This window comes from Pipistrellus hanaki (assembly GCF_964339955.1).
Source record: "Pipistrellus hanaki genome assembly, chromosome: 11".
NCBI classification, from domain to species: domain Eukaryota; kingdom Metazoa; phylum Chordata; class Mammalia; order Chiroptera; family Vespertilionidae; genus Pipistrellus; species Pipistrellus hanaki.
Genome location: NC_140513.1, coordinates 26579398 through 26605903, shown reverse-complemented (window position 1 = coordinate 26605903; position 26506 = coordinate 26579398). Strand labels below are relative to the sequence as shown.

Below are 26506 nucleotides of genomic sequence, written 5' to 3'. Positions count from 1 at the left end.
CAAAGGGCCCCCCCTCCCACACCATTCCACGCACGGGGCCTCTAGTATTTAATCAAGAAAAAAAGAGCCCTAACTGGTTTGGCTCAGTGGATGGAGCATCGGCCTGAGAACTAAAGGGTCCTGGGTTCTATTTTAGTCAAGGGCACATGCCCAGACTTGATCCCCAGTAGGAGGAGTATAGGAGGCAACCGATCAATATTTCTCTCTCATCATTGATGTTTCTCTCACCCTCTCCCTTCCTCTCTGAAATCAATAAAAATGTATTTTGGGGGGAAAGTGATAGCAATAGGTAGTACCATATTTACCTTATATCCCTCATTGGTTAGTTCCATGTTGTTAAGGACAAAGCGGGCTGTTTTTTTGTCCTCTAGAACAGTGTGTAACAAATACTAGATGTTCAAAAAAAAAAATAGTGATGTGAATTGTATTTGAGATACAGAAGCTGAATGCACCAGAAAAATGAAAGTATGCATAAAATGCCCATGCACTTCATTCAGATAAAAGGGTTCTTGTCACAGTATTTACACGTCTTCAGCTATTTCTTTGGGACTAGTTGCCAGGTGCTCTGTGACCTGACCTTTTCCTCGCCCTCCCCAGAGCATGTAGCTTGGTGTAGGGCATGTTCCATGCGTTACAGAACCGCTGGCCTCCTGGCGAGCTGGCTGTTCAGACAGTCTGAGGGAAGAGGCTGCTGCAGCAAAAAAAAGTGGGTGACATGACAGACAGAACCGCGGTGCTGCTGCTGGAAACACGAAGGCCCCTGATTTAAGAAAAAAACGTCCCGGGAAGAGTGGGGCCAGCCAAGCGTTTGGGGACGCCCATTTGGACCTTGCAGGGAGCACCGCCGAGGTGAGCGCCCAGGCCGGGGTCGCAGGCCAGGATGCTGAGCGAGTAGCTTGGCGGGGGAGGCAGCGCCCGGCCAGAGGGTGCGGGGGGAGCCCCTCTCACTGCCCCAGCCAGGCGCGCGCCCCCCGGGCGCCCACAGCAGCCCGGGCCCCCGGCCCGACCCTCCCCGGGCGCCCCCTGCCGGAGGCCACTGACCTTGCCGCAGTCCCCGCGCCGCAGAGCCGGGCGCTGGCCGGGGCGCCCTGCACGGCCCCCCGGCGTCTCCCTCCGGAGCCGGGTCGCCGCGGAGCCGCGGGGGCCGCGCCGGGAGGCACCGGGGCGGGGCGGGCGGGCGCACCCGGGCCCGGGTGGCCTCGCGCGGGCGCAGGCGCCGCAGTCCCGCAGCCGCGCGGGGCGGGGGGCAGGGAGGTGGGTGTGCTCCCGGAGCGCCGCCGCCCCAGCCTGCGCTCCGCCCGCCGCCCGCTCCCGGCTGGGCCCCGGCACCCAGCGCCCTGCACCCGACGCCCTGCACCCAGCGCCCCGCGCCCAGCGCGCCGGCTTCCCCGCGGCCATGGGTGACGCGGGGCCAGCGGTGTAGTCCGCCACCCCGGACCGCGCCCCGCGCCCTGACAGTCCGGGTAAGCGGGGTCGGGGGCGGCGGGGGCCCCGGGGTACTCTGAGGTGCTGAGGGGTCCCCGTGCGGATGGATGGACCTGGCTGTCCGCTGCCTCCGCCTCCGGGAGAGTCCCAGGCGGGCGCGGCGGCGTGGGAGCTGTCCCCGGTGCGAGCGGAGACTCCCGGGCTCGCCCTGCGCCTGCTGCCCCGGGAGGCCCGTGGCGTGGTCCCCCGAGAGGAGAGCGCCTGGGTAGCTGCGGGAGGGCAGGGGCAGGCTCTGGAGCTGCCTCCGGAAGATGATTTGGGAACAGGGGAGACCCTCAGGGAGCCTCCGAAGCCTGCGGGGTGGCGGGTGGACCCCACAGAGGACCAGTCCTTCCAGGAGGACCTTAGGCTGAGCCCTGGAACTGTCTGGAAGGAACCTCTGTCTGGGAGGAGAGGGTCCTGCTGTGGGATCCAGGCCAGGAGTAACTTCCCCTATGCCCAGAGGACTTTGGCCTTGACCGCCATTCGGACGGATGTGCCCTAACCTGTGTCCCTCCGGTGGGCACCTCGTGGGGCTGCTGCCTCTGTCCATGGCCCCTCCTCAGGATTTTTGTTCTTGGTGGTAGCCCCAATGGCTGCAAGCCGGATTTCAGTGGAGGCAGGAACTTCTGTTAAGAGCACAAGGCTCAAGGAAGGGAAGGAGCAGGGAGGCCTCTCGGAAGCAGAGAAAGGAGATTTGGATCCCTGGCTTTGAGCAGGAGGAAGAAGTAAACTCAGGTGCAACAGCTGAGTCTGGCAGGTCCTGGCAGGAAAGTCCTTTGAGGGAGGGAAGAAAGGATGTGTAGGATTCCTGAGCACGGGGGTGCCAGTTCTACACCAGGGATGGTTCGCGTCTTATATAATCCTTACAGCAGCCTTGAAATGATCTCCTTTTAAACGTTAGGCACTTCAGACTCAGAGAGGGTTAGCAATTTGCCCAAAGCTTGGAATCATGAAATCTGTGTGGTGTTTTTTTTTGTTTTGGGGTGTGTGTGTGTGTGTGTGTGTTTTAGTTTATTTGGGGAAAAGTACCAAGGAGAGGCAGAAACAAGAATGCATGTTTTTAGACAAGTTGCATTAGGGCACCAGGCACGGGGCTTTGCGATTGTATGTGCTCAGTGAGTGTGATGATTAAATAAGAGGATGAGATTTTCATTGAGGGTGAGATTGCTGCGGGACTGCTTTCCACTGAATCTCCAGATTCCAGGGTGTGGCTTCCCTCCCTGGCAGCCTGGCTGTGCCGATGCCTCCGGCCGCTCTGGCCACCGTGATTGGGTTTGGAAGAGGCCTCTGGGTGTGGTCTCTGTCAGGACTCGCTCCTCAGAACTAGGGGATCCCTTCAGAGCAGGAGTGTCCTGAGACAACCCTCCCGGCTACAGAATCCGTGAAGGAGAGAACGGGGAGACAGGATCCTTTTTAGGAAGCACGACCTACTGTCTGGGGGCCATCTAACTACATGCTCCAGCAGACATCGGCCCACAGGCACCGCTCAGGACACTTGTGCCCCCGTAGTGCCTCAGCGTGAGGAGGAGGAGGGTGGGAAAGGTGCAGAACCTGGGAAAGCTTAACGTTGTCTGGGGGACGGCAAAGGGTCTGCATCGGACACAGTAATGCACCCTCATCTTGCCCCCTCAGCTGCGGCCGTGCTTTCATTCCACCTGAATCCTAAGGGTGTGAATTTGGGAATCGAGGATAGACTAGTTTATTGTCCAAAAATAAAATAAAATAATAAAATAAAATAAAATAAATGGAGTTGTGCGGAAGCTAAGCAATGGAATTCTCCGCAGAGCTGTTCCCCGAGAGCTTTTCTGTTCCCCTTCCTCGCCTCTTCCACTCGCCCCAACGTAGTGACATCTTCCTGTGACGGAAGTGGCTTCCTCGGGCCAGGGTTACACACGGTGAGAGGAGAGAGCAGGCCTGTGAGGAAACGGGACCACCTGTGTGCCCACTGTTAGCTTCTCTTTTTTCACTCGATGGCCGCCTGGAGCCTGGGTGTGGCACCTCCTGCACAGCTCCACGGAGTGAACGGACCAAGGTTTATCTCAGCACCTCCCCATTACGGAGCTCTTTGTTATCCCCTTTCAGCTCAAACCCCTCTCATCCGTTTAAGACACCAAAATAAACAGGGATCTATATTTTTTAAGGAAGTCAGAAGAAGCAAACCGGCCAATATGATCTTTGCTCCAATTCGGAGACTCGTCGTTAGAGTTTGATTTCTAACCTGGCCTTTTCCTTGAGGGATCTTGGCATCGCCCCCGCTCATAACCCTGGGAAGTGTGCTGGATGGCTGGATGTCTCCAGATGCTCCCCAAATACTGGACCGTGGGTACCACCTCCTAGGAATACTGTCTAACCGTCCCTTAATCACAACGTGAGCGTGCACATCAAATCATTCCAGATGGGCGTGAAGGATGTGATTAGGTTTGGAAGGCCCTTAATCTTCTCAAAGCAAAACAAAACAAAAAAAATGATCTTTACAAAGGGAAAGACAAGGGGGAGAGAATGGCTCGACCAATTTCACTCGAGTGTATACCCATGTCCTGGGCAGTCTTTAATCTTCCAAATCTTCTCTGACCACATTCTTCTGATTTTCTTCTTCCCACATTTGAAATCTCTTTGACAGTGCTTCCTTTTTCTCAGACACGAACAGCGGGACCTTCCCAGTCCATCTCCCCCTACACCCCGTATTCCCCGCCCTCCCCCCAGTACACTGGTTCCTAAGTGAATCATATTCATGCAAATAGTTTCCTTTCTTATAGCTACAGAATCCATGGCCTCCCAGTCCCACATGCTTTTCTCCAGGAGTGGTTTATTCATTGCTGATGGGACCTCATTCCCCACTCCGACCCTCCATCTTAATGACCAGCTCTGACAGGAATTATTTACCAGCTTTGGACCAAGAAACCAAGACCATCAGTGTCCAGCTGGAGACACGATTATTTTTTTTCCATTATAACCTCTCCCTTCCCCCCCTCCTCCCCTCCCAGCAATCCCCTCAGAGAACCACATACATTTACTAAGTGCCACCTACTCACCAGGCACTGCCCTGGAGGAGTGCTCATAGAACCAGTCTGCATTTCTTTGACCATTTACTATGAAGAGTAAGAAAAGTAGGGGGGAAGGTACAGCTTTTCAGGGGATCCACAGGAATCGGGATGGAGGATGCTTTTCCCAAGCATCACTGAAATGCAATCTTCTGTGCCTCCCCTGGTCCCCCTGCCACTGCCCTGCCCACGTGACTTTTGCTCCTATGCCTTGAGTAAACTGGCCACCCTCTTGACTTCTTACGATAATATGACAGTACCTTGTGTTCGAATAACATGTTACAGTTTACAAAGCCCTTTTATGTACATAACCTCTGGTTTGAGAAACGTTTTGTCTTACTGGGGTTTTCTCACTAAAATAACAGTGTGTAGGTTGGCTCGCTTGCTTGCTTTCCCTTTTCTTTCTTTTTTTTCTTCTACTTTTTATTTTATTTTATTTTATTTTTTAGTTCTAATCAGGCTTATGGGTCTCCCAGAGGGAAAAGGAAAAGCCCCAATGATTCACTACAGTCGCCTCTTAACCAGCTCTCAGGCGATAAAGAGGAGTTTCCTGCGGGGTGGTCAGCCCTGGGACTGATCAGAGCTGTCCTGCTTCCTGCCCTCAGAGAATCCACTTCTCTGGGGTTTCCTTTCTCCCGGGAAATCGACATTTATATCCTCTTTTAAACAAGCACGTGTAAGCCTCCTCTCTCACACCACTTCTTTAGGCTGTTCCTCATGTTTCCTTGCCTATTGCGATTCAGCACCCAGCTGGCTGCACACCATCTGAGCCGCGATGGAGTCCCCATATAGCTCCATGCCTTGGCACGTGCTTTTACCTCTTCCTGGAATGCTTCCCCCCCCCCCCCCTTATCCACTGGGGTAACTCCCACTCATTTTTCAAAATTTAGCTCAAGCAACACCTTTTTTTTTTTTTTTTTTTAATCCCATACTTATGCCCCCTACACACACACACACACACTGCACTCTCAGGCTGAGTGAGGTTCCATTTGTCATTCTCCCGGCAGTTCCGTGCTTGATTTGTGCCTGGCACATAGTAGGCTGCATTCATCAGATATCTGTAGACTCGACAAACAAGCAAGTTGTGGTGATTGTGGTGTAATAAGTGCCTGAAACGGGGCCGAATAGGTGTTTCAGGGCCCCCGTGCAAACGACAGGAAGGAGGGCCTCTCCATCTCCCTGAAAAGCCCTGCTGGCGAAGTGCAGTCACACCAGCCAATCCCTGATGGTGTGCTGCTCCTTAACTGCTGCTCTGCTTCTGTGGGAAGCCGGCACTGTAGCTCCTCCTGAAGACTCATCCCCGGCCCCCTGAGGCTAAAGATCATGCCATAATCCCGTCTCATGGATATTAGAGCCGCGTGGGCTTTCAGACAATATTAGACAACAGTAGGGCCTCCCCCACATCGCATTCTCTTGAGCTGAGTGCAGGAAGACAGTTTTGCTCATCCTTCAGCCCTTCTCCTTGGAAACCCCCAAAGAGCCTGTGCAGTTGGAGTGACGGTGCCTTCCCGGGCTGGCCGAAGCCGGCGCTGCTGTGCCAGATAAACATCGGCGAGCAGAGGAGGGCAGGGAGACCCCGTGAGGGTCCGTAAAACATGGAAACGAACAGTCTATAGGCTAGTGCCAGGCAACAGCATGGCTGAGTAGGAGCAAGAGCCCTGGGTGAGGCTCCGGATTCCTAAGGCAGCACCCAGTCGCTGGAGAGCAGCCAGACCATCTGGGGCTTGAAATTTCCCCCAACGACCATCAAAAGGTAAGGGGACTCTTTCTTGGCGTTTTTTTGTTTAAGGTCTCAAGGGAGATGTTAATGTCCGCCATGGGTTTAGAGTCTGTGCCATGCATTTTGCGTTTTTAGGCCCCGGTTCTGCTTGTATTTCAATATCCTTGTGGCTGGTCACCGTCTGTGTTAGGTATGTGGCTTTCTCGGAGGCTGTCTTTCAGGCACATGCTTCCTGGAGCCAGCTGTCAAACGCCTTGAAGTTTTCACCTTATGTGCCTGCAGATGCTGCTGGTGCTGAATGTCGCCAGCCAAAACCCAGCCCACACCAAGCCTGAGGGCTTCCGGCAGCTGCCCTCCGCGGGCCAGGCCACCGTGCGGGGGACCATTGCGTTTGGTAATAGGAGTCTCTCTCTTCTTAGCATTGTGGTTGGAGACACTGACTGAATTTCAACATTCTGTAGCTCTCTCCTATTGTCAACGAAATCACCCATAACTATTGTATGGTCACCCGTTCTCACCCCCAGTAGCCCTGACTCACTGGTTAGGGTGGTTCGCCTCTGGGGAAACAGAGAAGATGAGCTGAGCCGGTGACTGTGCAGTTTCCGAACTGGGTTTTGAAAATTTTGCCAGATTGGTCTCTCTGGCCAACTCTGAGGAAGAAAAAGGCGGCTAATTGCCGAAGCCAGTTTGGCTCAGCGGATAGAGCGTCCCAAGTTCAATTTCGGTAAAGGGCCTTGTACCTTGGTTGCAGGCGCATCCCCAGTAGGGGGTGTACAAGAGACAGCTGATCGATGATTCTCTCTCATCGATGTTTCTAACTCTCTATCCCTCTCTCTTCCTCTCTGTAAAAAAAAAAAAATTTTAATCAATAAAATATATTTTTTTAAAAAGGCGGCTAATACCAGGATCTCAAGTAAACTTACGTTGCCCAGTCATCTCTGCAACGTTACTTCGACCAGGATTTCTAGAACACCCACTCCCCGGAGAGCAGGGAGACCATATCGACTTTTCTCCCTCTCCGTGTCAGTGAGACACTAGGATTCCTTTTCCCACTCTGCGCAACCCGCTCCGATTGGTTTTCCTGTCCCTCAACTCAGAGGTTTTCTTTGTCTTGTTCCTGCCTAAGGAAGCCCTCATAACCATCCAAGCAATCAGTTTCAGTTGCTTTTGAGCCTTTTCCAAACAGCTGCCATTCCCATATCAAGAATCAGCTGAAGGCGAATAGAGTAGGTCTCAAGCCAAGAGACTCCTGCCCAGGAGGAAGGTTGTGGCCCGGGCTCATCACAGCTATAAATCTTTATGGCCTTCCCGTTTCTCTACCAGCTCTGGCTGTGGAGCAGCCGCTCGTCTCCCATCCCCCTCCACTCTGCCCTTATAAATAATCCCACTGCCGGTGTAGGCACGGGCTCTGTGGAGAATGGGTGTGTCTTGTGCACACACTCCAAGCTGCACACATATGTCTCACCACCTGACAAACACATCTAGACAGACTTCTCTTCCCCGAAGAAAGATTCTGGTTGTCATCTATTTTCGTTTCCTCCAGATCATACAGTCAGACAGCCCTATTCTACCTTCCGCCTTCTTATCCTTCTGACATTCATGCCACCTGCTCCTGCCCCTGGGGGCTTTTCCAAGCTTTCCCTGGATACCACACATTCTCTGACAGTCATAGCATTCTTAGGACAATGTCTTTTTATCCCTCTCATCCTTGTTAGGAAGGCAGAAAACCCCAGTTATACCAATCAGCCAAACAAGTAACCATTAGGTATAATTTATGGACTCTTTGTAACTTGATTTCCTTTTAACTCTCTCCTCTTCCTAGGATTTCTTCCAGCTCAGGAGAGGCCAGGGTTTTCTCACCAGGTGTTTGCTTTTTGCCATCGCTAATCACTACCACTTGTTTCTCTGAAAATGAGACCTGACGTGGTTAATTTCTCAAACACTGATGGTACACATCGTGAATATTTCAGCACATTTTTGCTTTTAGTCAGGGTGTCTTTGGTATATAGGTTTGAGCCTCTCCATGAAGCATTAAGGATAATAGCCTCAGTTTTGAAGCCTAATTTTGTTGTGTCCTCACAATTTATATCAAAATTAAGCCATGTCAATTCAAATGACTTGGTATCTTGTTTGGATTTTGATGGTTTTCTTTTTAATGGTTCTGCTCTGTGTCATCTGTGTTATGGGCCCAGAAAATTGAACCGTCGCAGGTAAAATGAAGAGCAGCACACCAAGATTCTGTGGTCAGGACTGGAAAGTCCCTTTTTATTTGTTTTTATGTTTGTTAGTTTTGCTGGGGGATGTCATCTTCAGTCTTCATTGAAATTACTTTAAGGACAAACCCAGCATTATTGCAATATCATGATAAACAACTGAGGTGGCTTAATAGTGATTTGTGTTATCCTGACAGAAAATAATGGTTGTAGCAAGATTACATGGTGTGGGGGGACATCGGTGGTTAGTTTGCTGATTCTAGTACATTGTTAATGAGTCCGTTCACGTTCAGAGTAACCCTTCTAACTGGCTAGTCTTTGCTCAGAACTCGTATTACACATTATCCGAAAAAGCCAGCAAGAACCAAAAGCATATCATTGATTTTCCTCCAATAAATCAGTCTTGGAAACGAGTTGCATATGGTTATCCCAGGATTCCAAATAAGTGCTTTTGAACTTTTTTTTTTTCCAACCCATGTCTTCTTGCTGATAAATATAAATGTGATGACTGCTCCCTAAACTTCTGATGCTACTTCTGGCAGGGGCTTCCCAAACTATTTAGGGAGCTACCTTCTATGTATCCCCAACAACCAAGAAGATACTGTGAATATCTGCTGTGTTATAGAGCATGTTTCAAAAGAAGGGGGGTAATGGCTTTTAATGTTTGTTTTCCAAACAAATATTATAATCGGTGTGCTTTTCCAGTTCACTCATTTATCCCCCTCCTCTGGGAGTTTCCCTCTCTCTCTCTCTCTCTCTCTCTCTCTCTCTCTCTCTCTCTCTCTCCTCTTTAATGTTTTGAGAGAGAGAGAGAGAAAGAGAGAGAGAGAGAGAGAGAGAGAGAGAGAGAGAGAGAGAGAGGCACTGAACCTGCAACCTGGCATGTGCCCTGACCAGGAATCGAACCAGCAACCTTTCAGTTCATAGGAGGACGCTCAACCAGCTGAGTCACACTGGCCAGGGCACCTGGGGTTTCTTATAGACACCTCCCACCTGACCAGTTTGCCACGTAAGAATCATTGCTCTAGACTGGATTCCTGTTGAGTTTGTTTCCACCTTTAAATAACTGTAAACAATGCCCTAATAAATATTATTTTAAATATGTCTAAAGGGCAGAAGATCAGCCTTTCATAGAGTAGGGTTTTCCTCAAAGAGTAATATCAGCAGCTGTCCACCTCTGCTAGACCTTCCAACCACATAGATTCTTAAGACAAGCTTGAGAATTCTGTTCTTATATCACTTTAGCCAAGGGGAAAGTTACCTTATACCTTCACAATGTTGTCCTTGTCTTTTATAGGTAACCGTCTTTAAATCAAAAGACAAAAGTGTAGCGTAGCCTTGGCTTGTGTTTCTCAGTAGTTGGAGCATTGGCCCACAGACCACAGGGCTACGGGTTCAATTACTGGTCAAGGGCATGTACCTGGGTTGTAGGTTTGATCCCCGGCCCCAGCTGGGGAGCATGTGGGAGGCAACCAATCAGTGTATCTCCCTCACATGCTCTCTCGCTCTCACTCTCTCTCCTTCCTCCCTTCCACTCTCTCTAAAAAACAATGGAAAAAGTATGCTTGGATGAGGATTAACAACAACAAAAAGTGTAGTCCTCTATAATAAAAAATGTAAAACGATCCTAAGGCTGTGTTTTTTCAAATTGCAGGTCCAGACCCATTAGCAAGTCATGAAATAATTTTAGAGAGACACTATCAGGGTTATTTTAATGAAATAGGATAGAGGAGATAGAAAACCTCAGAGAACATATAGTAAAAGAAGGATTGTTTCACAAAAGTTTGGGTTCCGTTTCAGATCTATGAACATGTGTTTGTAACTGTGTGTGTTCAGAAATATTAACTATATTTCTTACTATGGGTCAACAGTTACAAATTTTGAAAAACATACCACCAAAGGTTTCTGAGGAAAACATTGTGCCCTTGGAAATAGTAACTGATCACGAGGAAGGTCTACAGTGAAGGTTGCGTGTCGTTTTGCACTGTCCCTCTTGGCGAGGCGAGCCGGTTCCTGCTCTTCTCTCTGCGGTTGGGACTTGCTTTCCCACCTAACTGTAGAGCACGGCTGTGCTTGTGAGGGGACCATAGGCCCTTCCTCTTCAAGAACCCCCTGGGTCCCTGGCCTCCTCAAAAGCTCTAACATATACACCTGCGCCTTCCTCTCCACCCAACCCTGACCTCACCCCGGCTAGTTACCCTCATTAGGTCACATTTTAAAGAATTGAAACCTATACAATTTCATTAACCAATGTCACCCCAATAAATTCAATAAAAATTATTTTTAAAAATAAGTCAGACATAACAAAACTTGTTGGGAGGATCCAAGATGGCTGCTCGGGTATACACCTAGCCGCAGCAGCTCACAACAATTTCAAGGGTATACAACTAAAATGTAGAGTGGACATTGCCCAGAGCTACAGGTAGTCGACTGACTGAAAACTCTACAATAGGAAGGAGGGAGAAAACCAGAAGGAAAATCAGAGGAGCTGAAGGAAAGCCTAAGGTACGGAGACATGCTGCGCGCTCGCACGCACGCTCGCGCGGAGAGGACGCAGCCGGAGAGGAGGAGAGGGCTGGGTGCTGCCTGGCGTTCCCTAGCAGGAAGGAAATAGAACCCCCAGCCTGGGCTGAACCCCCGAACCGGCAGCGCTGAGCCCCAAGTTATGTGCCAGACCCTGGGGACCCAGGCTCCGGCAGGGGGAGACAATCCCGGGGGACGGCGAAATGCGGGGCCCCCGGAGTCGCGCGCACATGGCACGCAGAGGACTGAATGTTGACTCTGATGCTGGATTACCCTAGCCGGAAGAAACAAAGCCTCCGGCGGCAGCTCTGAGCCTCAGTCCGGACCGCCCCGAACTCCAGGTCTGGGCCAGTCCCTGGGGACCCAGGCTCGGGCAGGGGGAGCTGTGAGGTGGAGTCCTGGGAGCGCGGCGAAAGGCCGAGCCCCCGGAGTCGCGCACACTGTGCGCAGAGGACAGTCTGTTGACTCTGATCCTGGACTCCCCTAGTGGGAGGGAGAAAGAAAGCTCCAGACTGGAGGAACGCCACGAGGAGCAGGAGCCCCTGCCGGACACCGGCCAGCCGGGCGCCAGCAAGGAGCCGGGCGACGGGGCCCCCAGTGGGGGGGGTGCCCCTGAGCCTTCGACTGCTGAGCGCTGGCAACGGAGCCAAGGACGGGGGCTGCTTTCTGGGAGGCGCCGACCCTGGTAACAGGCTGGAGCAGCGCGGGAGCCCACGGAGAACAAAGGGGTGCCACAGGCCAACCTGCTGAGCTCCCAGGACAAGGAGGAAGAAACCAAAGAAGTTCTCAATGTGAAGAAATCAAGTGAGAGCAAATGATAGTAAAATTACTTAAGAAAGAATACAAAGAAGATCTTGAAAAATCAAAGACTAAGTCAGAACTCAACGCACCAGCCAACATTGCAACATAAATGCGTTTTGTTTTGTTTTTTAAAAAGAAAAAAAAGAGGAGAAAAAAGGGACAGAATGTTGGAACAGCGGCGACCAGGCCTAGAGTGGCCAGGCACAAGGCAGTGGCAGCTGGGCCCGGAGCAGCAGTGGCCAGGCCCTAGAGCAGCAGCAGCCAGAACAAGAGCATCAACGGCCAGCACTGGAGCAGCCAGACCTGGGGCAGTGGCAGCCAGGCCTGAGGCAGAGGCGGCCAAGCCCAGGGTGGCCAGTCCAGGAACACCCAGACACGGAGTGGCTGGGCCCGGAGAAGCCCGGTCCAGAGCAGCCGGGTTGGGAGCAGCCAGGCCCAGAACAGCAGTAGCCAAGCACGGAGCATCCAGGCTGGGAGCGGCCAGGCTCGGAGCAGCCGGGTCGGGTGCGGCCAGGCCCGGAGCAGCAGCGGCCAGGCTGGGAGCGGCCAGGCCCGGAGCAGCTGGGTCTGGTGTGGCCAGGCCTGGAGCAGCGGCTGCCAGGCTAGGAGCGGCCAGGCCCGGAGCAGCAGCTGCCAGGCTGGGAGCAGCCAGGTCCGGAGCAGCCGGGTCTGGTGTGGCCAGGCCCGGAGCAGCGGCTGCCAGGCTGGGAGCGGCCAGGCCCAGAGCAACAGCTGCCAGGCTGGGAGCGGCCAGGCCCGGAGCAGCTGGGTCTGGTGCGGCCAGGCCCGGAGCAGCGACTGCCAGGCTGGGAGCGGCCAGGCCCCGAGCAGCCGGGTCTGGTGCGGCCAGGCCCGGAGCAGCAGCTGCCAGGCTGGGAGCGGCCAGGCCCGGAGCAGCCGGGTCTGGTGCGGCCAGGCCAGGAGCAGCGGCTGCCAGGCTGGGAGCGGCCAGGCCCGAAGCAGCGGCTGACAGGCTGGGAGCGGCCAGGCCCGGAGCGGCCGGGACCGGAGCAACCGGTCCCAGAGCAGCCGGGTCGGGTGCGGCCAGGCCTGTAGCAGCAACAGCCAAGTCCAGAGCAACTAGGTCGGGAGCGGCAGTGACCAGACCCGGAGCAGCTGGTTGTGGAACGAACCAGAGCAACAGAGGCCAGGCCCGGAGCAGCCAGGCCCGAAACAGCTTGCTCCTCGCCTGTACCTGCCCACGGCTGCCTCTCAGACATGGCTGGAAACTTTTGCGGGAACTTGAGGGTCTGCTGAATCAAGTGATGAAGGCTTAGATCTGGATGTGTTGAGTTAGTATAGCGCTGGGGTGTTGATCTGGGAGTGCCTTGGGTGGGGCCTGGATGAGGCTGGTTGACCTATTTGAAAATGTCTTTTGTGTGAAGTGTATCATTGGGCATGTGGAGGTATTATTGATATGAGAAAATGCTAAGTAACAGATTTACTATCTGAAAAGGGATTTACTATCGGGGAAAGGGAGGGAGGAAGAGACTGAACATAAACTGTGCACCTATGGATGAGGACAATGGGGGATGGGGAGGGGGCAGAGGGTGGGGTGGGAACCTGGTGGAGGGGGGAAGAAATGAGGAACCTTTGTAATAATATGAACAATAAAGATTGATTTAAAAAAATAAAATAAAATAAAAAATAAAAAATAAAAATACTTGCTTAAAAAAATAAAAATAAAAATAAAAATAAGTCAGACAGAGAAAGACTGAATGAAATACTGTATAATCTCACTAATATGTGGAATCTAAAGACATTGAACTCATAGAAACAGGGGCTGCGGGATAGGAGAAATGGGGAGATGCTGGCCAAAGGGTAGAAACATTCAGTTACAAGATGAGTAAGTTCCAGGACCTAAGGTACAGCATGATGACATTAGTTAACAATGTTGTATTATATACTTGAAAGTTGCAATAAGAGTTCAACTTTTATGTTCTCACCATAAGAACAATGTAATAGTTATGTGAGGTAAAATATTTAAGTAACATTATTATGGTAAAGCTTCACAATCCTATATAATAAAAGGCTAATGTGCAAATAGACTGAATGGCGGAACAACAAACTGGTCACTATGATGTGCACTGACCACCAGGGGGTGGATGGCTGGATGGTGGAGCAGGTTGGGGGGGGGGGCCCTCCAGACCAAGGTGAGCCTCTGGTGGTTACTGAAAATTCTTTGCTCCCACTCACCATGGTTCTGCCTGGCACTTGCATCTGCTGCCGGCGCTAGCCCTGCTTGCACCCTCTGCTGGTGCCCAGTGCCAGCCCCAATCACTTGGTGCCATCAGCAGTGTTAGCTGCGACTGCCGGTCCCAATTTCCCCTCAGGGCTTCTCCACCTCCTCCTGCTCCTGAGGGGCGATTGGGGCCAGCAACCACCTCTCGCACCTGCTGGCAGTGCCAGAGCCACTTCTTGAACTCACTGTCAGCACCAGCCCCACTCACACCCGAACCTGGCACTGGAGCCGTCGCTTGCACCCACTGCTGGTGCTGGGTGCCAGTTCCGATTGCTCACCACCAGCCTGATCGCCCCTGAGGGCTTCTCCACCTCCCCCTGCTCCTGAGGACGATCAGCAGCTGCCACTCACACCTACTGAGGGCACCGGCCTTCAGTGGGTATGGGCAGACCAGCACCTCAGCGCATGGGAGCAGTGGCAGAAGTGCGGCTGCTGGCAGAGAGGGGACTGGGGCCATGGCAGGAGGTGCTGGGTAGGGGCTTGGAGGATGGACCGAGACCTGCCTCTGTGCCCACAGCAGCCTTGTGGCCCAGTTCCTTTCAAGGTGCTTGACTTCGTGCACTGGGCCCCTAGTGTGTGTGTGTGTGTGTGTGTGTGTATCAATCTAATCATCACATTGTACACCTTAAACTTATACAATGTGGGAATTAAATATAAACTGCCCTCTCTCTCTTTACCCTTGACCAGTTAGTTATTTTATTCCTAAGTTTCTCCAATTCTATTTACATGGTATCAAATACACTTATTCATTATCATTCCTGCTGCCATCATTTCAATTTAAACCTTCTACATCTTGCCTGGACTATTATCATAGCCTTCTAATTGGCTCTAACCTTTCTCCAAACCCTCTGTCACCTTTTCCCACAAACAAAGGGTAACTTCCAACCCATCCTTCAGGATCCATGCTGACTCCCAGAAGTGTGGTCTCACCTTCGTTTAAGCACTTCAGAACCTTGTCTTATTCTTCTTTGAGTTTTGATATTAAGTAGCTTGAGTGGTAAGACTCTTCTCCTGTATTCTATTTCCTATGATGAGTGGTTAGTGCCTTGCACAAAGTACTATTCAAAAAGCCTTGATTATAATGGACAGAGCAGGGCTAAAATGGACTCTGCTCCACTTTAAGTAGAACAAGCATTCCCCCGCTGAATCCCACAAAGGCCCCTCAGGCTTGGAAATGGCAAACAGCTTTGCAATGCACTCTCACTTTCCAGTGCCACGCTCTGCAGAGGAAGAGCAGGGATGACGTTACTTTTTAACCTGTCCAGGAAATGACCTTTCTTGAAAGATTCAGAAAAATCAAAGCAGAAAATGTGGGAATGACATTAATGAAGCCTTACAAAGGTGAGAAGCACCTTAGAGCTTGTCATGGGCCAGTTGTCTGTTGTTGGGTCAGCTGAAAGGTAAACGAACCCTTAAAGAGGCACAGCTACTAATTAGGGGGCAAAGGAGAGTTTGTGACTTTGACCACATGGTAGTGTTTTCTGACTACCTATTCAGGAGTCCTCTGGAAATAGGAGTTTATTTGATGTGGCTTATCCCTGGATGGGTTGTACACAGCTCTTATCGGAGGGACTTCCCCTCACTCAGAAGGCTGAAATATGTGGCTTTAGTCTTACATTAAGCCTTGTGGGGCAGAAGAGACTTGGGCTCGGAGGTCTCCAACTGTCTCAAGGTAGCAGAGGCCTGGGATCCCTGAACCTAATTGGCTTTGGGACAGGAAGGATGATAGAATACCATCCTGCTTTCCAGTCTACTCAGCACAGGTAAGCCCATGAACTAATGTTATCTTCAGGGCAGCCCCATGAAGTGTGGTGAGCAGACAGCCTTCATTTCATAGATGGGGGGAAAAAACAAAACAAAAAACAAGTCACAAGACCAGTCAGAAGTAGAACCAAGGTCTTCTGACTCCTGAACAATTGCTCTCTCCACCCCACCGATACTGAGTTTAAAACAGAAAGAAACTGCAGTGGCATGTGTTACACAGTGGTTAGAACATCAGTCCACATACTAAGGGTCACAGGTTCAATTCTCGATCAAGGGCGCATCCCTGGGTTGCAGGTCTAATCCCCACACAGTCAGAGCATGTGCAGGAGGCAACAAATTGATGTCTCTCTCACATCAATGTTTCTCTCCTTCCCTCCCTTCCACTCTCTCTAAGGGAGAGAGAGAGAGAGAGAGAGAGAGAGAGAGAGAGAGAGAGAGAGAGAGAGAGAGAGAGACTATTTAATAACACTTGCCACTTAGGTAAATGCTTGACACTGATTGGCTCAGCATGGTCAGCCATTCGCTGAGCCCGGGCCCCTCTGCTCTTTGCTCCCAGAGCCATGGGGGTGTTGATGTCCAAGCGGCAGACGGTGGAGCAGGTGCAGAAGGTGAGCCTGGCAGTGTCTGCTTTCAAGGATGGGCTGCGGGACAGGCCTCCCATCCAACGCACAGGTGAGCTCCCGGGGTCCCACCATGACACTGCGGAGGGCTCTGTCCAGGAGGTGCAGGAGGAGAAAGAAGCAGAGGCAAGCACCTCGGCGCTCCAAGAAGAGAGCAGCGTCAACCGCGCGGCCTGGGAGAGGCTCCGAGACGGGCGTGGAGTGGAGCCTGAGGAGTTTGAGAGGAACAACCGTTTCACCCCTCCTGCCTTCATCCGCCCCACCCGGAAGCTGGACGATGACAAGCCTCCAGATATCTGCTTGGAACCCAGAGAGCCTGTGAGTGTCCAGTTTTGGGAAAATGCACCAAGTGTTAGAGCTTCTGAGGATCAGGAAGCAGGACAGGGAGGCCTTGGGTAATGGTTAACGTGAGACTCAAAGCCAGAAAGATGGAGTTGACTCTAGAGCGATCTTTGAGTTTCTTCCACAAGAATGAAATTGTTAGTTACATTCCGGATTAGTCTCAGTGAGAGACCTGGGGCAGTGGGTGACAAGGAATGATACGATGGCAGGTCTTCTGTCAGCCTTCCCACCTGCGGGATAGCGCTGCCCCGAGTAGGGAGCATTTGGAAGTGAGTGAGGTAGGGAGAATTTGGGGAGGTCACAATGACTGTGGGAGTTGCTAGTGGTATTTGGTGCCCAGAAAACCAGAATGCTAAGTGTCCTGCAAGGCCTAGGACAATCTCTCACAACAGAGTATTCTTTCCAAAAATGGTAGTAGCATTCCTGTTCAGAAACATGGCCACACAGGCCTGAGCAGCTGGGAGAGCCTGCTGGTTCTTGTCCTCCAGAGACAAGATGACAAATACTGCCTCCAGCTGTTCCTCTAGGCCAGTGGTCGGTAAACTGCGGCTTGCGAGCCACATGCGGCTCTTTGGCCCCTTGAGTGTGGCTCTTCCACAAAATATCACATGCGGGCACGCACGTACAGTGCGATGAAAACTTCGTGGCCCATGCCCAGAAGTCGGTTTTCGGTTCTCAAAAGAAACGTCAATCGTTGTACTGTTGACATTTGGCTCTGTTGACTAATGAGTTTGCCGACCCCTGCTCTAGACTGCTCCAGGGAGACAGCCCTATGGGAGTAGCTCTGGGCTTGGTGGCCGGAGGATCTTGCTGCACATCCCTGTTCATTCCTGCCTTCTTTCCTTCCCCAGGTCGTCAATGATGAGATGTGTGACGTCTGTGAGGTCTGGACGGCCGAGAGCCTCTTCCCATGCAGGGTCTGCACCAGGGTTTTTCATGACGGCTGCCTGCGCCGCATGGGCTACATCCAAGGAGACGGTGCAGCAGAAGTGACGGAGATGGCACACACGGAAACAGGCTGGAGCTGCCACTACTGTGTGAGCCTGGACCGCAGGGGCCGGGGCTGCTGCTCCTCAAGGACATGGCACTTTTTCTGGAGGCCCGGGCTTAGAACACTGGTTTCTAGGCAGTGACCTAGGAGTTCCCAATCCTGTCCCCGAGGAGAGCTAGGACCGGATCTCTCTACCTCAGGACTGTTGACATTCGGGCCACAATAATTCTTTGTTGTGGGGGCTGTGTGCATCGTAAGATTTTTAGCAACATCCCTGGCCTCCCCCGGCCACCATCTAAACACTAATGATTCTCAAATCTGTGTGTCCAAACCTAAATGTTCTCTGTCTCTTGGACTTATAGTCATCTCCGTGCTTTCCATGTACTTCATATTCAACATGCCCCGCCCCATGAACTTACCTTTCTCCCAAAACCTGTTCTCCTCCCATTTCTTACCTCTGTGAATACCACTTCACCCTACCCCCCAGGCACCCACCCCAACTTCCTTCTCTCTTTCATTCCTCACATCTAGTAAGTCAACAGGTCCTACTGGTTCGACTTCCTAATACCTCTCAGCTCTCCATTCTCATGCTTTCGTTTAGCCGCTCATCTTTCCTTATCTCCACTATTGCAACAGCCACCTCATTGCTCTCCGTGCCTCTGGACTTGGCCCCTCTCATCCACTTCCCACACTGCAGTCAAAAGTCTCCCCGTGGTACTCCACACTTCAAAACCCTTCAGTGACCCCCCTTTGCTCTCAGAATAAAGCCAGATTCGAGGGGTTCCATTAGGGGCAGTTGAGGCACTTCGTAGCCAGGCTTCTGCCTCTCTCCCCTCCGTTTTATCATTCCTTCCTGTGCTCCCCACACACATATTCTATGCTCCAGCCACAGTGCACAGCTCACAGTGTTACACACCACTGTGCCCGGCATGTACAACGTGCTCAGTAAGTGTTTATTGAGAGAACGGTTCGAGTTGTTTATGAAATCCACAAATGAATACTTATGAAATGTCTGCCTTCTATTCTTTGCTGGTATTTTAGGGGAGAGGGGAAATAACCTACTAGGAAGAATCTTTGATATTTTGAAGACTGTAATACTGTAAATGAATGTTAACAACATAACACATCAGTGCTCGTTTGAAATTAAAACTTCTATGGCACCACACACACACACACACACACACAAAAAAAAAAAAAACAACAACCCACCTCATTTGATTTTTAGGAACTTTGTCATAATGGCATCTCTTTCAAAACCACTGTGGAGTGATACAACCCATTAGGATCAGTTACAGTTAAAGTTATTTTAAGCTAAAACACTCTTGAGCGCAATCTAACACAGACGCCAGTACCCTAAAATGGATAAAGATGGAGCTTCCCTAGTGGATGGGCCAGGGATTCACAACTCCACCCACTTTCTAGTCCACTTTCTCCCTAGCAACAGCTTCCCGAGGCACTTCCGAAGGATCTCCGAAAATAATTTTCAGAAACTGTGTTTAGGGACTCGGGTCTGGGGTCCGGATTCCTGGGTTCTGGGGAGACCCTGCCCCACGGTTGAGCAACTCGAAGCCAGCCTTCCCCCTTTCTCCTCGATTGTGACTGAGAGACTCGTTTACATGAGCTCAGAACTGCCTTTCCGCGGGAATGCTGTTCCCATTTCTCTGGGTCTTTGGCCTTTCTTTCTTACTGGCCTATGTGGACACTGACTCAGCTCTTTCTTTTCTTCTTTTCTTCTCAGAACAATCTCAACTTGCTGCTAACCGAGGAGGAAATGTATAGCCTCACAGAGACCTTTCAGCAGTGCAAAGTCATCCCTGGTAAGGCCGGAGGGCGCTGCTGGGCGGAGCGGGGCCGGGCTGGTTTCTCCATCATCCTTTCCAGGAGGAGAGGAATGTCGTGGCATTTGGGGGTTCAAGGGTAAATAGGTCTCTGTTCCCACACCTGACCACAGCCTGAGTCGTTCTAGTGATGGGAGATAAAGACGCCACAAGAGCTGTGGATACAGGGGCTCCAGAGGGTACCCTAGAGGCGAATGGAGGTGCCCCCTAGGAGGGAGGAGCGGGCATGGCGAGCGTGTGGTGCCTCCCCACAGATTGCTCTCTGACGCGGGCGGACTTCCTGCGCTACCGTCACCAAGCAGCAAAGCGGGGGGACAGCAACAGGGCCTTAAGCGGGGAGCAGGAGGAGCAGGCGGCCCGCCAGTTTGCAGCCCTGGACCCTGACCATCAAGGACACATAGAGTGGCCTGACTTCCTGTCCCATGAGTCCCTCCTGCTTCTGCAGCAATTGCGTCCCCAGGTAAGGGCCAGCCGAGGTGGATGTCTGTGGGATGCTGGGTGGCAGCCTCCAGGGAAGCTTGCTGGGCAGGTTGGGGGGACACTCTCTGGGTAGGGACCAGTGCCAGAAAAGGGCTCAGGTTCCCTCCGGCGGCAGGCGACCCAGTGCCTAGGCTGAGGAGACGGCCCAAGGAAGACTGGGCTGCACTGGACCCCACTGCGAAGGTTGGTGTTCCCAGAAAGGCTCTGGGCTGCCGCAGAGGGAGGTTGCAGAGGTGGTGATGGAGGTAACATTCTCGGTGGCTTGACAGTTTACAACACATGTGTCAAACACAAGGCCCGCGGGCCAAATCCAGCCCGCCAGGCCTTGCAATGTGGCCCGCACCGCGCTGTCATCACTGCACTCCGCTGTCAGTTTATGACATTGTCAGTTTATGACTGTTCAGTAAACCATTCGGCCCGCGATTTAGGCTGGATTTTAGATTTTGGCCCCTTCTCTGATTGAGTTCGACACCCCTAGTTTACAAGCTATTTTCACCTCCAAGATCTTAACTTGTCTCTTCTTCCTCAGAACTCTCTGCTGAGGCTTCTGACAGTCAAGGAGCGGGAGCGAGCCCGGGCCACCTTCCTGGCCTGGGGCAGCGGGAGCGCCATCAGCGAGGCCGAGTGCCACCGTGCACAGCACTCGTGGTTCCACAAACAGCTCCCACAGGCTCCTTCCTCCAGTGTCAGGTCCGCTCCCTACCAGCCCCTGCCCCCACCTTTCCCACCTAAATGGCCATGAAGAGGAAATGCACCTCCCGTTTCTCCTGCCAACAGCCAGGAGAGCACCCTCCTGTGTGCAGCCAGAGGATTGGCCAAGGCATCGGGCAGTCTGTACTCCAACGTGCCGCCCCCGATCAGAAAGCCTAGACATGCACATGGGCTCACAGAGTGTGGGAGGGGCCAGGCTTTTCACTCCTAACTACATGCCCTTATGCCCGACAGCATCAGCCATGTGGGTCCCATAGCGGGCAGCAGCCCGGCCAGCGGCAGCAGCAAGAGTCAGGACAAGGCGCTGATGCCCACAGAGCATGAGTCCAGGTGAGTGGGATCTCCTCAACCAGCTGTGTACTCCCCCAACCGCCCAACACACACAAATGAGAGAGGGTATTGCCGAAACCGGTCTGGCTCAGTGGATAGAGCATCGGCCTGTGGACTGAAGGGTCCCGGGTTCGATTCCGATCAAGGGCATGTGTCTTGGTTGCGGGCACATCCCCAGTGGGGGACGTGCAAGAGGCAGCTAATTGATGACTCTCTCTCATAGATGTTTCTAACTCTCTGTCCCTCTCTCTTCCTCTCTGTAAATAAATAAATAAATAAATATATATATATATATATATATATATATATATATATATATATATATATTTAAAGAGAGGGTATTACCCATTGTCACCCCCAAACAGCAAGTGTCGACCCTAGAAACCAGGTTCCAGGAGTGCACATTTGACCACAGATCCTTAGGGCCTGCCAGCTGGTCTGTCAGCTTGGAAGCGCAGCTGGCCATAACCATGTCAGGCACAATCCAGGGCTCCTGCAGTTCTGTCCAACTCAAGCCGCACTGACACTGGGATGGGGTCCCATGAGCCTCCGGGCTCTGCAGCCAGCCTCACCAACCTGCCCTTTGATTCTATTCTAGATCTGTGGACTGGCCTACCTTCCTGCGGGAGAATGTCATCTACATCTTGGCTGCCCGCCCGAACAGCGCAGCCATTCACCTGAAACCCCCGGGATAGCATGGGGCGGAGAAGCCGGATTCTGGGACAGTGGCGTTCTCTCCTTTTCCCTTCTCCCTTTCCCCCCACCAACCTCTGGTACTGAGACTCAGGAGGACGGAGCACTGCCAACATCTCAGTTTGTCGCCAAGCTTGATGGCACCGAAATCACCATTCCCCCTCACAACAGAGGCAGGAAATCCACTGCTGCCGGGAGAAGCCCTGGGAGCTGTCTGTGGCAGCACCCAGTCCTGGACACACACACCCACCTCCACATGGCCCACCACTGCACATGTATATACCCGCACACTCACCCCTTGCGGCCCATGCCTTCAGAGACCTGGTTCTTTTGGCTTAAAAGGACCAACGTTCCTTTGAGAACCCACTGGTATAGATGAGGGATCTTGACTCACCCCATCCTATCGGCCAGTTCCAATTCCAATAGATAAGACGCTGGCCAAGCGATTCTTACTAAGGGGCATATCAGACTCACATGCTGTCCTGGAGATGCTGACACAGGTTCCCTTTCCCCCACTGAAAATCCCTCCTGTGCTGAGCCACTGTTCTCGTAGGTATGTGCTGTGTCCCTCAGGGTTGTTGGGGTGGGAAATGGTTAAAAACCACCACTGCACTTCAGCACATGGTTTACTTAAATTCCAATTCCCGGTAACAGAGAAGGTAACTAGTCAGTGGGGCCCTAATTAGAAAAGGGAGGCAGCCCCTCCCAGGGACCCAGAAGTCTAGGCACTTCTCAGCCAGGCCATCCAAGTCCTTTGAAAGTCCTTGGAAGAACTGTCCAAAATCAAGGTGAGCCATCCTGGCTCTTGTTTTTCAGCTGCGATCTCATGGCCCAGAGCCCCAGGGGCCTGAATGGAATAAGTATGATGGCAGGAGTCACAGCTCTCAGTGTTAGATGCTTCACCAAGTCAGCCACCACGGAGACCTGAAGCCTGAGCTCCAGTGAGGACAGGGTCTGGATGGAAGAGGCGAAGACTCATGCTTTTCCGTCCTTCCAGCTCAGCTCAACTGTAGGCCTAGAAAAGTGTGCCATTGTCTGGAGGACAAAGCCAGCCTCTTCCACAGACCAAGAAAGAACAGCTCCGCAGAAACTCTGAGGAGGGACTTCTTTCAACCACCCTGACAAAGAGGATAAGAGGCTGGATCTAAGAAGAGGATTTGCATCTCAGCTCTCTTAAGCAGACAAAATTCCAGCAAAGCCTCACAGCGGATTCCGCTTTCTCTTCTCCCCATCACTGAGATGTGGCCTGAGTTGCTACTTCTCCCCACTGTTTGCTACATGTTCTTCTCCACCAGGGTAAGGCCTGGGCCTAGAATGGGAGACCTTTGGGGACAAGCAGAGGCTGCCACAAGGCCACCAAGCCTGGCCTCCAAGCCCCAGCAACCTTCCTCGGTTCTCAAGTCAGTGCATGTTGCGGGTCAGCCCTGGTCCTTGGGATCAGGTTTCTGTTTTCAACCTAAGGACAGGTTTGGCCAGATCTGACTACCAAGAGTTATTTGAGAGGTGGGGTGGCTCTATATGCAGAAGCTAACATATCTCTATTGCTCCAGTAATTTGTACCAAATTAGGTGTTTACAAAAGCAGCAGCAGACAGCTCAGTGTTGAGATGCTTAGAGGACAGAGGGGAGCTACAACCAGGTATGGCATATGGTCTCCTGCAGAAACTGCCTGACCTGGAAGCAGGGTGAGAAGCTTCTGGGGTTGGATTATTTAGATCTAAAATGAGACAGATAGAAGATGAGACTGGGTTCATGTACATGACCCTGGAAAATTTAAAACCCACAGCTTTTTTAAAAAAATATATTGATTTTTCTTGTTGTTAACCCTCGCCCAAGGATATTTTTTTCCATTGATTTTTAGAATAGGAGAGGGGGAGAGAGAGAGAGAAAAACAAAACAAAACAAAACAAAAAAACAAAAAACACTGATGTAAGAGAGACTTGTTGATTGGTTGACACCCAAACACGCTCTGACTGGGCCCAGAGATTGAACCTGCAACCTAGGTACCTGCCCTTGACTGGGAATTACACCCAAACCCTTCAGTGCGCAGGCCATGCTCTCAGCCCTGAACGGACACCCTGGCCAGGTCCAAAACCCACAGGTTTTTGTAAATATTCCTTACCCGTTCTCTCAGGACTGACCAGGAGGAGGGCTCATTATTCAGTTCAGCCAAAAGGAAGAAAAGGAAGAGGAAGCACATGCCTCGGGCTAACGGACTGCCCCTGAAGCAGCCGGGCCTAAGAAGATTAAAGCACATTAAGCACAGGGCCTCCTGCTTACTCTCCTGGCAAATCACTTCCTACATCCGTGGCCTTGGGCTGCTTGATCTCGTGGACAGGGCATTTTGAGGAAAGACAAGCTCTGGGCTTTGAGAACGGAACAGCTTTTTTTTCCCCTCCTGCCTCATCCTCAGTCACAGGGACTAGAAGTCTACCCTCTTGTTCCCTGGCCTTTACAGGTCAAGGTGATGCCTGTCTCTCTGGAGGTGCAGCTTCTAGCTTTCTGTGGGTGAGTGTGAGAGACCATGGGCCCGGTCAGGCTAGCGGGCCCCGGAGTTCTTCCACAACAGGATCACCTCTCCCTAATCCAGGACAGCAGGCTTCCTTGGTAGGGGAATGCTGCAGAGGGCCCAGGAACACTGCCCCAGTCAAAAATGGAGTCCCCAGTCCATAGGAATCCCAGGAAGCAGAAAAGCATAGAAAAGCAACCAGCTTCTTCTCTGGAGGCATCTAGTGTTTCACCAAAGGAGAGGTTCCACAGTCCTCCCCGTCCAGTGTTGCAGAAGCCCCACCCAGCCCCTGTTCAGGATCCCCCTCTGTAGTGTCCTAATCCATGGAGCCCTCTTATAAACCTAGTGAACTCAGTTCTCTTTCCTTTTCAAACCCTTGCATCACTGTGACTGTCTGAAATTCTGCCAAGCACAAAAAAAAGTACTGTCTGACTCTAATAAGGATAAGAGAAAACGTTTCAGTCTTTTCTTGGCAGCCCCAAACCGAGATCAGTGCTTTTCCCAAGAACTCCCACCCCACCCCCCAACCTAGAGAAGCTGGAGTTACAGATATGCTCCTCTGAAAACCACCTGCCCTAAGCCTGTTTATCACCCAACAGTCCCGTTCCCCAGGCTCAAATTTAAGGACAGGGACCTCTGGATGACACAACGGAGCTGCAGCCACAGAGGGTCAGCTGAGACAGTAGCTATGGCCACATAGTGTCTCTAGGCCTGCTCTGCGGCTTCCTGTGCTAAGACCAGCCTTCCCCAACAGATCCAGGCCCTACACGTTTGAGCGATGACCGCTTTGGATCCCAGGGATGAAGCAGTTCCCTCACTCCTAGGTACTGACCCACTCTCAAGTGCTCTTCTTCCTCTGAGGACAGCCGCAGCCAAAGCCATGAGCACATTGCCTCTTCCTGCCCTCAGCCCAAGTGGCTGGGCCTGCAGGGCTGACACTGGCCTTTCTGGCCCTGGTGCTCCCTTGTGGGATGTCACCCTGGCCTTGTTTGAGTGGCCAACTCTGGGGGTTCCCCCATTCCTATCACCAATATGGAAAGCACAGAATCAAACTGCCTGGGAAGAGGACATCTCACGAGCGGGGGGTAAGCCCAGGATTGTGCCTGGGCCTCTGAGGCCAAAGCACAACCTCGACCACTGCAGGTCTCACAGCTTTAGTAAGAGTGATGCCAGGAAGCCCTAAAGCTGAAGGGAAGCTCAGCAGAAGCTGTCTGGCAGGGCCCCAGACCAGCCCTGACCACTCCACGGCCACGAGGAACCTCCAGATAGGACTGGAAGCAGGCTCTAGTGTGGTGTCCTCTTCCCACCAGCAGAGAAAAGGCACTCTAAGGCAGAACAACCTGGATGCCACAATTTCAGGACACCTGTAACCATATCCCGTTCACCCCTCTATTACAATGGAATAAAATTGCTACTATCTCCATGCCATTTAGTTTGCATTTGCCCAGGATCTCTCTCTGGGATCTTGCCTGCAGCCTGGACAAGAGAGATCTCCCTGAGTGGACGATACTAATGCACATGCCTGGACTGGCCACTTTCCCTGCTGTTGCTTTCCTGCTGCCATTGCTTTTGGCAACCTTGAAAGGAAAAAAAAACCCAAAAACTAACAAAAACAGCTTATAGAGTTTCCACCAGACCCAATGAGCACTAAGGAAAACCTTGTTCCCTCTGGGCCACATGCCCCGATGACCCAGACCATAGAGACCGCGAAAGGTCTGGTCTGGGCCACATAGAAGCCCAATCACAGTGTGTACAGAATGGGTTGGTGTGGCCACGGATATGAACAAGTTATAAGTACCAAGGCCTTTCCATAGCTGGTGAAACATGGGCCTTCAATCTCAGCCTCCTTTAAGAGATGGCCGATGCTCTGTCTCCCAGCCAAGTTCAGGCTTGTGAGTGAGGTGGGTTCTGAGAGCACTCAAGTAACAATGGGGGATCCTATGTCCTGTGGTCCTTCGTGCCCTTCCTACGTGCTTCTCTGAGGAAGGTGATTGGCAGGAGCTGAGGAGAACATCCCCAAGCCCTGTCTCCGCATCATCCCAGCTGCATGCTCCTCCCCACGCTCAGCTTTCACTCTAGAAGGAGCTGATGCTCCAGGGGGTGAACACCGTGGAAATCATAATAAAGAGATTGTGATGCTGTGTCAGCTTCCTGTTTCCTATTGTTTGGGGCATCTGGTGAGTTTCTGTGTGATTTTCTGTCATTGGCCAATTCCTGAGTCT

At 52.0% G+C, this 26506-nt stretch overlaps 1 protein-coding gene across 6 annotated transcripts; it reads left to right on the top strand.

Moving 5' to 3' along the window:
* The first annotated feature begins 743 nt into the window (after positions 1-743).
* On the top strand, positions 744-26425 carry PHF24 (PHD finger protein 24). 6 transcript variants are annotated; one of them, XR_014796312.1, is made up of 9 exons: positions 1058-1463; positions 16328-16709; positions 17585-17770; positions 19463-19541; positions 19817-20022; positions 20572-20732; positions 20988-21083; positions 21682-22329; positions 22593-26425. XR_014796312.1 is itself a non-coding variant. In XM_084898847.1 (9 exons), exons 2-9 carry the CDS (start codon positions 16332-16334, stop codon positions 21776-21778), a joined length of 1092 nt encoding a protein of 363 aa, XP_084754973.1. In that variant the 5' UTR covers positions 1059-1463; positions 16328-16331; the 3' UTR covers positions 21779-26425. The 6 variants fall into 6 exon arrangements, 5 of the variants coding, with proteins under 5 accessions (XP_084754972.1, XP_084754970.1, XP_084754973.1 ...); XM_084898847.1 differs by having other exon boundaries at positions 1059-1463; positions 16328-16379; positions 16491-16709; positions 21682-26425; XM_084898848.1 differs by lacking the exon at positions 1058-1463 and adding an exon at positions 6081-6261 and having other exon boundaries at positions 16328-16379; positions 16491-16709; positions 21682-26425.
* Positions 26426-26506: the final 81 nt, after the last annotated feature.

Bases quoted from the DNA above. Each gene is read 5' to 3' on its own strand.
- PHF24 (XM_084898846.1), top strand. From the start codon at position 16,332: ATGGGGGTGTTGATGTCCAAGCGGCAGACGGTGGAGCAGGTGCAGAAG. The intron at 19,542-19,816 runs GTAAGGCCGGAG...GCCTCCCCACAG, and splicing joins GCAGTGCAAAGTCATCCCTG to ATTGCTCTCTGACGCGGGCG. The intron at 21,084-21,681 runs GTGAGTGGGATC...ATTCTATTCTAG, and splicing joins CCCACAGAGCATGAGTCCAG to ATCTGTGGACTGGCCTACCT.